Here is a 12573-nt window from a genome sequence, read left to right on the forward strand (position 1 = left end):
TTAAGTGTCTGACTTTGGCTCAGGTCATGATCTCATGGTTCATGGGTTTGAGCCCCACATCAGGCTCCACATTGTCAGCGTGGAGGGAGTGTGGAGGGGCAGGGATAGAACTTTCTGCCTCACACAGTGTACTTTCCCCAGGCTGGTGGTCTGCACATCCTGTTTCCCCGTTTCCTGCCCGCCGACCCTTTCTTGGTTCCGTTCCTGGCTGCTGATCCACTCACGAGCTCAGGGTCTGGCCACCACAGACACCCGCCCCCTCCTCCTGTGGGGTGAGGGGCAGAGTCACACAATGGCAACACGAATGCTGGCCACTTCTTCCCCCCTGTGGCTTTCACTATTGAGTTTCTGTTCTCACTGGCAAGTCCATTCACCAGTACCTCAGGCTCAGCACAGAGCCTCATCCCACGCAAAAATTTCTGTCTGCCTGGGACAGGCTCCTGGTCCCTGAGGGTGGCTGGACTTGTGCCCTCCGGCTTCCCTTTGGGCTAAAAGCTCTTCCTACTCTGGTGGTCATTTTCTTCAGAATTACAACTTCTCTCACATGAGGGACACTTACCCCACTGGGGCCCAGATCCCAGGGGCTTATCTTTTAAAGGAGGGTGGTAGGGGCAGATTTAGCTGGGGATAGGGCTTATGATTCTGTTGTAGTGGATGAAATTAATAACTAATATTAAGTATTAGTTATTAAATTAACTATTAAGTAACTAATATTAAAATTCACTGGTTCATGAGAGAAAAAAGAAAACAGAAGGAATAGAAAATACCCTGATGATAAATTTCAAAACAACCATATCAACAATTACATTAAATGTAAATGATCTAAAAATACCAGTCAAAAGATTTCCAGACAAGATGTAAAAATCAAGACTGAATATGCTATCTATAAGAGATCCACTTTAAATATAAAAGTATATATAAAAATATAAATATAAAAGCATTGATGGGGAAGCCATGGGTGGTGAACTCAGCCTGGGAGCTCTTGTGACATGGGCCAAGGCTGAGGCTAAAACCAGGGTGCACTCGTGAAAAACATGCCTGACCCAAATGACAGCTGAATGGGTTTTCATGTACACCCAGGCATCTAGTTGGGTCTGTGCAGTGGCTGCTGAAGTAGCTAGTGTGCCCAAATAGATCAGATGATATTTGTGCTTCTTGCTGTCACTATTTTCCATCGAGCAATTCCTGGACTTTGAGAAAGATAATGGTGTGAGAAAACATCATGTATGTTTCTACAAAAGGAGCTTCCCACGTGACTGGCTGACCCAGAGAAGTCAATCTTTGGATGGATGACTTAACTGGCCCTCCGTGGGATTGGTTCAGAGTTGGTATGTTCATAACCATCTTTGACTTTTAAAATATGAAGAGCCCTGGGGATCCCCACGTCTTGGATAACTCTTTACAAGTTCTGACTAAAGACAGAAATGGTATGGTTCCTATAATGGCACATGGAGTGATTGAATATAAGGAAAAGTGTGGATTTAATTCTTTTTTAAAAATTTTTTGTAAATGTTTATTTATTTTTGAGAGAGAGAGAGGCAGAGAGAGAGAGAGAGGCAGCGCAAGAGCAGAGGAGAGGCAGAGAAAAAGGAAGACCTAGAATTGGAAGCAGGCTCCAGCCTCTGAGCTGTCAGCACAGAGCCCTGCATGGGGCTGGAACTCAGGAACTGCGAGATCATGACCTGAGCGGAAGTTGGATGCTTAACCGATTGAGCCACCCAGGCGCCTCTGGATTTAATTCTTTATTAACAGTAACATCCAATTATTATCTATTATAAATCCAATTAGGTTGGATTTATAGCAACTGCATCTCTTCCCACATGTTTATTAACCAGTACACGCTTCTGGTGGTAATACTAATCCCGCTCATCCTAAACACACAGGAAATATTAATCCCACCTGCAATGTGGTTAATGTAGTGAAAGATGTATATGAAACAGCCAAGAAGCCATGCAATGCAGGGTTAGCTGGTAAATCCAGAACTGGAAGTCGAAGAGGTTCAATGACAAAGCTCCACACAAACCTAGTCAGGTCGTTGATGTGCCCTCACATCGGTCTCACATGCTATTCAAGAATTCAGTGAGAACAACAGTAGAACTGCATTAAGAGTTATAGAAAAGAGGGATATCCGGCTGTTAAAACTCTATAGTTACTTTGGGTAAAGAAGATGTGTCCACTAGATAAGTGACCAAGGCGATGGTATCCCATCACTATGGGATAGCTATGGGATAGCACCATAGCTATTCCAGTGCTTGAATGTTTATTTTTGCCAGACTAGCTGGTTGTTTTCCATGGAGTCCTTCCTACAGCTCCAGTTCCTCCGTTACACTAGTAACCTGAGCAATTTTTCATCCTATCTTGTTGCGCTATGGTTAATTCCCTCCTCACATGCTCTGCTCTCTGATTTAAATTTCTGCCTTCCTCCATCTGATTGGATTCTCGGCGGGAGGCATCAATACTTTTGTGTTTGATCTTATTTACTGACGCCTTGATTTTATTTTAAAATTCATTTGTGTGCTTTCATTCTGTTGGTCAATGAGTTCTAATGGTTGCCTTGGGAAAAATAGGCAAGAGAATGAAAAAAAGAAAGATATATTATGCAAATACTAATTCACAGACAGCTGTAGTGGCTGTATCAATACCTGACAAAGACGATTTCAGATCAAGGTAATATCAGGAATAAAGAGCAGCAATGCATATGATAAAGGGATCAATTCGCTAAAAAGCTGCAACAACTCCAAATGTGTACATGCTTAACAAGAGCTTCAAAGTACATGAATCAAAGGCTGATAAAACTGAAAAAAGAAATCCAAAAATCCACAATTATACTTGGATATTTCAAAACTCCCTCTCAGTAACTGACAAAAATCAGTACGAATATAGAAAAGCTGAATGCTATCAAACCAACTGACCTAACCATTTATAGAGCATTCCAGCTGAGAATAGCAGAATATTTTTTTCATGTGTGCGTGCAAGATTCCCCAGACAAGCCATACCGGACGTCTTAACAAATTATCATATGAAATATGTTCTCAGAACACAGAATTAATCTGGAAAAAATAGATAACAGAAAGATATCTGGAAAATCTCCAAGTATGTGGACATCTTACAATGTACTTCTAAATAATCACAGGTCAAAGAGAAAGCAGGAGGGCAAATGAGAAAGTATTTCTAACAGAGAAAATGAAAACACACCACATCGAAATTTACGAGACGCAGCGAAAGCAGTGCTAGAGAGAAATATATAGCAGTAAAATATTTATACTGGATAAAAGAAATACCTCAAATCAATGATCTGAAGCTCGGGTTGAAAGACAGTCAAGGCCTTATACAGAGTCAAATAGTAAATATTTTGGGCTTCGTGGGCCATATGGTCTCTGTCACAACACTAACTGTGGCATGGTAATACAAAAGCAGCCCCAGCAAACACATAAATTGATGAACACGGCTGTGTACCAATAAAACTTTGTGTACAAACACAGGCTACGGGCCAAAAGTGTAGTTTGCCGACCCCTAATCTACAGGTTCCCAAATTAAGAAACTAGGGAAAAGGGGGCAAATTAAACCAAAAGCAAATAGAAGAATAAGATAAAGAGTGAGGTTCAATGAAATGAAGGCCAAAAAAATCAACAAAACAAAACAAAACAAAACCCCCAAAAAACGAATATTCTCAATCAGTGAAATCAAAAGATGTTTATTTGCAAGGGTCTATAAAATTGAGGAAACTGCCAGACTAATCAAGAAGAAAAAAAGGTGCAAATAACTCATATTAGAGGTGAAATAGGGAACCTCACTGGGGACTGTCTATTCTACTCGCTGTGTCATAAATTCAAAAATGTAGATGAAACGGAAAAGTTCCTACAAAGATGCAAACTGCCAAAACACACTTGAGAAAAACTAGAAGATGCGAATGTTCCCACATCTATTAAGGAAACTGAATTTGTGGTTAAAAGCTTTCTCACAAAGAAAACTCCAGACCCGGATATCTTCACTGGCCTGGAGAAGCTCACCAAACATTTAATGAAAAGAGAGTATCAATACTACAAAATTCCTTCCATAATATCGGAGAGACTCTTCCTCATTTTATGTGTGTATGTATTTGTTTATTTCTGTTTTTAGAAGTCAGCTTTATGTTCAGTGTTATTTAGTTCTAACAGCCTATGTACTTACTTTTCCTTCCCACCAGGTTTACCTGCAGGCCGAGATTTCAAAAACCCCAACAAACAAACACACAGCACTGTGGGATTTCAGGCAGTGACCACCTGCATTTCATTTTGGCAATTAAACCAGGACTCCCTTTCAAAGAAACTTCTATGCAAAGTGCCGTGTTTCTAGAATGAGGCGCGTGTTTTTTCAACCTTGAAGTCACCCTCTTGAAGAGAAGACCCAGAAACCCAAGCTTTCAGAACTTGGTTATAGTATCACCATTGCTATGGTAATTTTACAACCAATAGCCCCCAAAGTTACTTTATTTAACAGAGGGCTTCAAGACCAGGCGGAATTTCTTGGCAATCTCACCTGCCCCTGCTGACTTGACTGTTCTACATCTGTTTCCATGGGAATCTTCACCCTTAAAGTCCAGGAGATGACCTCAGCTGCACCAAGTTGCCAAGCAGAGCCCATCCGGAGAGGGAGGGGTGGGGGGATTTGGACACAGGGCCCCTTGCTGGTCCCAGCACTGCTGTCTGACCCAGCAACAATGAACCTGTTCACTATTCATAAACGCTGTCCAATAAAGAGCATGCATCAAAACTTAAAAGCCAACCTTTCTGCCCAGATTCCTGGATAAAAAGGATTTTTAAAAATCTGTATAATTTGAACCAAAAGGGCAACTATTAAAAATAAACCAAGAAAAAAATAAAATAAACCAAGAAATATCCAGAAACAGGTTTCTAGTGAAAGCTTGACTCCCAATGCAATAAAATGATTTAGACAGGTTCTTTTATCTATGGGGAATGCAATGGTATCACAGCCCCTTAATTAAGCCTTCTGAAAATCCTTAAGTAGAAAGCATTTTAATTCAGAGACCAAAGTGAAAATATCTTTGAAAGAAGAATAATGTGGCTAGGAAACCTTGTGCCTCTTGGCAAATATTTTCCAACCCACCATGAGCTTGGGCTTTCTGGGAAGGTCAGTGGTTTCCCAGTCAAAAACATTCTTGAAGTCATCAGGAATGGAGGGATGGAGACACAGCATCTGGGCGGGTGTGTTTCTAGTTCCATATCTGGGGCTCAAGAGCCAAAAAGCTTGATCCTGCAGGGCCTCATGAAGACATTCCCCAGGGTGATAAAGACTCTAAAGCATCTGAGGCTCCATAAGAACTCCTGAATGTTACCAGCTGTGCTGGGCTACCTGGACTCTTCCCCAAAGCCTTGCATTGTCTGACCTTTTTCACTTAAAGTTGAGCACCACCCTGGCGTTCATCAGCAGCATCCACAACAACAAAGCAATTCATTTTATAGTGATAGCTTTATTGGATACCAAATGGAGATGAAGACATTAGGAGAAAATAAAACTCTAGACTGATAACCACAAGAACCTACTAGCCAAATGAGTCCAACAATATATAAAAAGGATAATACATCATGACCAAGAGTTGTTTATCCTAGGATTACAAGGCTAGTGCAAAATTCAAAAATGAATCAAGGAAATCTAGTATATCAACATACTAAACAAGAAAATCCTTATTTTCTCAACAGATGCAGAAGAGCATTAACAAAATGCAACACCAATTCACCACAAAAATGCAGCAAATTAAGAAGAGAACTTCCTTAACATGATAAAGGGTATCTACAAAATACCTAACATAATACATAATGTTGAGATATTGAATGGTTCCCTCCTAAAGTTGGAAACAATGCCTAGATGTCCTTTTACCATTCTTATTCAACATGGTCCTGGAGGTCCTGCCTTTACAATAAGGAAAGAAAAAGAAATAAAATGAATACATATTAGAAAGGAAGAAATAAAATTATATCTGTTTTTCCACATAGAAAAATCAAAGAATATACAAAAGGCTACTTGATCCAATAAGTGACTTTAACAAGATTGCAAGGCACTTGGTCAGTCTACAAAATCAATCATATTTCTACATAGCAGCAGTCAACAGTTGGAAATTCAAATATTAAAAATAACCCCTTAGGGTGATGGGCATTGAGGAGGGCACCTGTTGGGATGAGCACTGGGTGTTGTATGGAAACCAATTTGACAATAAATTTCATATTTAAAAAATAATAAAATAAAATAAAAATAACCACTTATACCAAAGCCATGAAATATTTAGTTATAATTTTTTTAATGTGTAAGATCTCTATGCTGAAAACCACAAAGCCCTGATGAAGTAGTTCAAAGAGGATATAAATAAATGGAGAGGTATACAGTGTTCATGGATACAGAGTATACAGTGTCCACTGGTAAGATGTCAATTCTCTCTATAGATTTAATGCTATCCAACATTTTAAAACCACAGGAGTTTTCAAATAGAACTAAATAAGTTTACTCTAAAATTTATAAAGATAAAAGAAGTATACTAACCAAAACAATTTTGAAAAAGAAGATCAAAGTTGAAGGATTAATATTACTTATTATAAGCTTATTATTTATAAAGCTGAAGTAATCGAGACAATTGGTATTTGTGAAAAGACAGGGAACCCAGAAATAGTAATACAATGGAGACAAAGAGTTTTTACAACAGTGGTGCCGGAATAACTGGATATCCATATTCCCCCACCATTAACCTCAGTCCATATAACATACAAAAATTAGCTCAAATTGAGTTATAGACCTCAATACAAAACCTGGAACCATAAACCTCTAGAAGTAAACATAGGAGAACATCTTTGTGAATTTGACTTAGCTGTGATGCCAAAAGTGCAATCCATAAAATAAAAAACTGATAAATTAGACTTTACCAAAATTAAAAACTCTGATATTTAATATATCTTAAAGATATGTATATATACATAATATATCTTAAAGGTATATATGTATGTGTATATATATATATATTTTTTTTGAGCGAGAGAGAGAGTGAGTGAGCATGAGTGGGGGAGAGAAGGGCAGAGAGAGAGAGAGAGAGAGAGAGAGAGAGAGAATCTCAAGCAGGCTCTATACTCAGTGGGGAGCCCGATGTGGGGCTGTATCCCATGATCCTAGGATCACAACCTAAGACAAAATCAAGTTGGATGTTCAACCAACTGAGCCACCCAGGTGACCTAAGAGATATTCTTAAGAGATGAAAAATATAAGCTACAGCCTGGGAAAAAGTATTTGTAAGTCATATATCTGGTAAGGGATTTGTATCCAAAATATATAACAAACTTGCAAAAGATCTGCATAGGTAATTCAAATGGCAATATAAGCATAGAAAATGTTCGATGTCATTATTATTAGGGAAATGCAAATTAAAACTATTATTAAATGCCACTACACACCTATTAGAATGGATAAAATTATACACACACACACGCTCTTATATATGGAATCAGATAACCTGCTGGTGAGAATGTAAAATGATACAGCTACTTTGGAAAACAGTTTGACAATTTCTTATAAAGTTCAACTTACATTTGCCACGTAACACAGTGATCCTACTAGTCGATATTAGCTAAGTGTAATAAAAGTTTATGTTCATAAGAGAACTTGTATGAGAATGCTTGTAGTAGCTCTTCCCAAAATTGCCCCAAACTGGAAAAATACAAATGCCCTTCAATAAAATTAACTATGGTACATCCATACAATGGAATCCTATCCAGTAAGGAAATGGAAGAAATTGCAACACAGATGAATCCCAAATGAATTACGCTGAGTGAAGGAAGCCAGATTCAAAAGGCTACATATTCCGTGATTCCATTTTTACGACTCTAGAATAGGCAAAATGATAGGAAGGGTAAACAGATCTGTGGTTGCTGGGGTTTGGGCAACAGGGAGAGGTCACTACAGGTGGGGTAATTTTATTGGGTCATGGATCAGTTCTGCATCTTGATTGTAGTGATTACACAACTGTATACATTTGTGTGGACTTCTAGACCTAGACGCTAAAGAGGGTACATATTACTGAATGTAAATTATACCTCATTTTCAAAGGGAAAAGATGGACAAATTATGAAGTGTAAATCAAAGAGCAACTCTTTTGACTTTCAATAGTTATACGCTGTTCAAACTTCAGGCTGCCTCCAGCACTCTCTAGCTATCACTACATCTCCCTACGGCTCCATGGGCCTCAGTTAAATCATTTGAAAATGGACATCATAACGGGACCTACCATATAGGGATAAATGAGTTAATATAAGTAGAGTGTTTACAGTAGTGATGAAATACAAGGATTCAATCAATGTTACCTGCCAGCTCCACCATTACTATGATGACTGTTTTTGCTACCTTGGTGGTTGATGTGACCTCAACTACCCTTCCCAAGATGTTATGTTTACGTAATACTCCAATTCATGGCAGGACAGGAAATAAGATACGATTAAGGAAGAGATTAATGAATGAGAAAGTATGATCTCCTTTCTCCTGAATACTTTTTTCCCCAATTTCTAGCATATTACTAATTAGACCCTCCTCTCCTATTAAATTATGCACTCAAATATATTTCTTTTACTCGGTCCTGGGAGTTGTGGCAGAGCTCATTTGGTGTCCTTCCATAAAATACTCAAGCTCTCAGCTTGCCTTTGTTCCTCTCTGGGTCACCCTAGAATCACTGCATTTCTGAAACTAAAGTTTGTAAATAGAAGAAGCAAAAATAATGAGTGATCTTCGCTTTTTCAGGTCTCAAAGTAATATCAATATTATGCCAAGGAGCTAGAATGATCCATCCTTATACTGATGAGAGTGAAGTTAGAGAGAGAAAGAAAGAAAGAAAGAAAGAAAGAAAGAAAGAAAGAAAGAGTATGATTTTCTGGATGAATTCCCTGAAAAACAAAAAAAAAAAAAAAAACCCACCAAGCTTTCAATAGATTAGTTTGGAAAAAATTGAGATGAATAAAGGATAAAAATGTCGATATGAACCATATCAGGTATTACAGCACTGGGACTTCTTTTACAGACTTTTGCTTTGACACTTTCCTATTTGGAATCTTTTCTATCATTTATCTGATGAACCCTCACTTTTACTCTGAAGGACACACAATTTCATATGTCCTTTAATTACTCCTGTACCTAAAGGGGTTGGCCTATAGGATTCCCATTGTCCTGGTCCCTCATGACTATTTGATTGATACACAGGTGGATGCTGGAACAACACTTGTTGATTAAAGATACCCCTCTGGGAATTTGGAATTGGGTTGGTCCCTAAGAAATATATACTTAAAAAATTGACTAGCAATGAGGCATGTTTAGGAAGATAGTCTGCAGAGAGAGAGAGAGAGAGAGAGAGAGAGGGAGAGAGAGAGAGAGAGAGAGAGAGAAACAAATGTAGATTTACAGAAAATATAGAAAAGAGAAATAGGAGGAAAGCAGTCTATGGGGTCTTGATGACTGTCCATTTATTAGTACTAATTCCTTCCTGTAACCTGGTTGCATTTTTATTTGGTTCCATGACAAAAGCAAATGTTTTATTTTTCCTTCAGTGAAGCCAAGTTGGTTTCTGCTTCTTTCCCCTACCATATTAAAACAATTTACCCTCCGTCATTTTTAATCTATCTCATTAAATGTATCTCATGCCTCAAGATCTACTAGCTCAGTCCACCAGCTCAATACTTATAACTCCTGATATTTTACTTTCCTCCTTTTCCATCTGAGTATTTGCAGTAGGATATAAAGCTATTTATGCTGCCATGTAACATTTAATAGAAGACTCCATAGTGAATAATTCATTATATATTGCAGTCTATTTTAAGGTAACCTATTGGCACATGAATTTCTTGATGCTATAGTTTTTGAGTTCTAGAAAATGAATTTATTTAAATGAAGAACAATATAAATGTTATGTGTGTCAAACCAATCTATCTATAATAGAATTGCCAGATAAAATACAGGAACCCAGGTTAAATTTTAATTTTAGATAAAGTACAATAATTTTTAGTAAGTATGTCTGAAATACTACATGAGACATCATATGGAATAGCAAATAATTTTTAATACAATAAATAATTTTTTATTTGCTAAATTTGGCAATCTAGACCCATGAGTAAAAGAATTAATTCAGATCACTCTTACCTGTATTTTTCGTAATGTTTTCTCTGGGAATTTCAATCAACCAGTAAAGTCGATCACTGAACTTGAATAAAGAAGACATCAGAACACAGTGTTTTACAATGTTCGTGGCCACACTTATTTAGCATATTCAACCTTATCTTTAAAAATGAAATTAAACAAGAGCATCTAATGCATATACCTTTTACCCAGCAATTTCACTGTTAGGAATTCTCCTACATTATACTCACATATGTGTGAAATAAAATATATCCAAGGATATTTTTTGGCATTACTTGTAATAGTATAGATTGGAAATAACTAAAATCTTAATAGGGATGTAAAATAGTATAGCCATAAAGTGGAATACCATGCAACCACGCTCAGGTAGCACAAAACTGGGGCATTACTGGCTTGATGTGTCAGAGGACAGAACTTGGTGTTAAAAGAGAACTGGGGAGGGGCGCCTGGATGGCGCAGTCGGTTGAGCGTCCGACTTCAGCCAGGTCACGATCTCGCGGTCCGTGAGTTCGAGCCCCGCGTCGGGCTCTGGGCTGATGGCTCGGAGCCTGGAGCCTGTTTCCGATTCTGTGTCTCCCTCTCTCTCTGCCCCTCCCCCGTTCATGCTCTGTCTCTCTCTGTCCCAAAAATAAATAAAAAACGTTGAAAAAAAAATTTAAAAAAAAAATAAAAATAAAAAAAAAATAAAAGAGAACTGGGGAATTTAAAAGGAAAATCCCATGAACAAGGGAACTGCAAGAGTGGTGAGCTAAGAGTTAAATATAAACTCTTCTTGCGCCCTGGGGCAAGACAAGTGCAGAGGAGACTCATGAAGTCCTGGTTAAAATAATCAGCCCTGGGGAATCTGGGTGGCTTAGTCAGTTAAGCATCCAACTTCGGCCCAGGTCATGATCTCACGGTTCATGGGTTCGAGCCCCACGTCGGGGCTCTGTGCTGGCAGCTCAGAGCCTGGAGCCTGCTTCGGATTCTGTGTCTCCCTCTCTCTCTGCCCCTCCCTAGCTCACACTCTGTTCCTCTCTCTCTCTCAAAAATAAATAAACATTAAATAACATTTTTAAAAAGTCAGCCATGGAAGCTTAAAACCTGAGCAAAGATAGCAGCTGCTGAAACCATAGCTAAGACAGTTTACAGTTTGTGTCCAGACAAGAAAGAACCTTTTACACTACAACAACAACAAAAGAGCCCAGAAAATTCTCATAAGAACATAACAGAATCCAGAGCTGCTACAGCTTATTATCTTAAATGTCCAGTTTCAACCAAAATAACAAGACATGAAAAGAAACAGAAACATCTAACTGGTAAAAAAAAAAAAAAAAGTTAGATGACAAACTGACCCAGAGTGAGTCAAGAGAGTAGATGAAGACTTCAAAGCAGCTATTACTAATATGTACATAGGCTAGAAGTGCCTGAGTGGCTAAGTCAGTTAAGCATCCAACTCTTGATTTTGCCTCAGGTCATGACCCCGGGTGTGGGATCGAGTCTCATGTCATGCTACGCACTGAGCATAAAGCCTGCTTAAGGTTCTCTCTCTCTCTCTTTCTCTTTTTCTCTCTCTCTGCCTCTCTCCCCTGCCAGTGCTGTCTCTCTAACATAAAATTTTTTAAATGTATATAGGCTTAAAGAAAATGTCCTAGTGAAAGAATGGATAGGGAATCCTAGCACATGAGTGAAAAATATAACAATAAGACCAGATGAAAATAATGAGGCTGCAAAGTATAATAACTGAAATAAAATATTTAGTAGATGAGCAGATTGGAGATGATAAAAGAAAGAATCAGTAAACTTAGAGATACAGCAGTTAAAATTATCCATTCTGAAAAAGGGGGGAAATGATTAGAGAAAAATGAACAGAGCCTTAGATATCCGTGAGATAATGCACATAATTAGAATCTCATGAAGAAAACAGACAAAGGAGCAGAACATATTTTTTCAGAGAAATAGTAGCTGAAGACTTCACAAATTTGGTAAATTTATAATCCAAGAAGCCCATAGAAACCCAATCAGAGTCAATACAAAGAGAAAATCTTAAAAGCATCCAGAGAAAAATGACACATTACATATAGGGAACAAATAAAGAAGATGTGGTATATATATGTGTATATATATATGTATGTATACGTATGTATATATATATGTATACATACATATGTATACATACATATACATATATACACATACACATACACATACATATACATATACATATACATATATACATATATATATATACATACATACATACACACACACACAACGGAATACTACTGGGCGATGAAAAAGAATGAGATCTTGCCATTTGCAACAACGTGGATGGAACTAGAGGGTATTATGCTAAGCGAAATAAGTCAGTCAGAAAAAGATAAATATCATATGATGTCACTCCTATGTGGAATTTGAGAAACTCAACAGTGGAACATA

General features: G+C 37.9%; 1 protein-coding gene and 1 pseudogene across 2 annotated transcripts in view; one reads left to right on the forward strand and one right to left on the reverse strand.

The window, feature by feature from the left end:
- Window positions 1–12573, reverse strand: part of CATSPERB (cation channel sperm associated auxiliary subunit beta) — a 114191-nt gene that overhangs the window by 83519 nt on the left and 18099 nt on the right. For both annotated transcript variants that reach the window (XM_042944104.1, XM_042944103.1), the window contains exon 5: window positions 10159–10219. In XM_042944104.1, the coding sequence (XP_042800038.1) occupies window positions 10159–10219 (61 nt within the window). The remainder of the gene's footprint in view (window positions 1–10158; window positions 10220–12573) is intronic.
- Window positions 1171–2240, forward strand: LOC122221360 (annotated as a pseudogene).

Source organism: Panthera leo, chromosome B3, assembly GCF_018350215.1.
Source record: "Panthera leo isolate Ple1 chromosome B3, P.leo_Ple1_pat1.1, whole genome shotgun sequence".
Classification (NCBI taxonomy): domain Eukaryota; kingdom Metazoa; phylum Chordata; class Mammalia; order Carnivora; family Felidae; genus Panthera; species Panthera leo.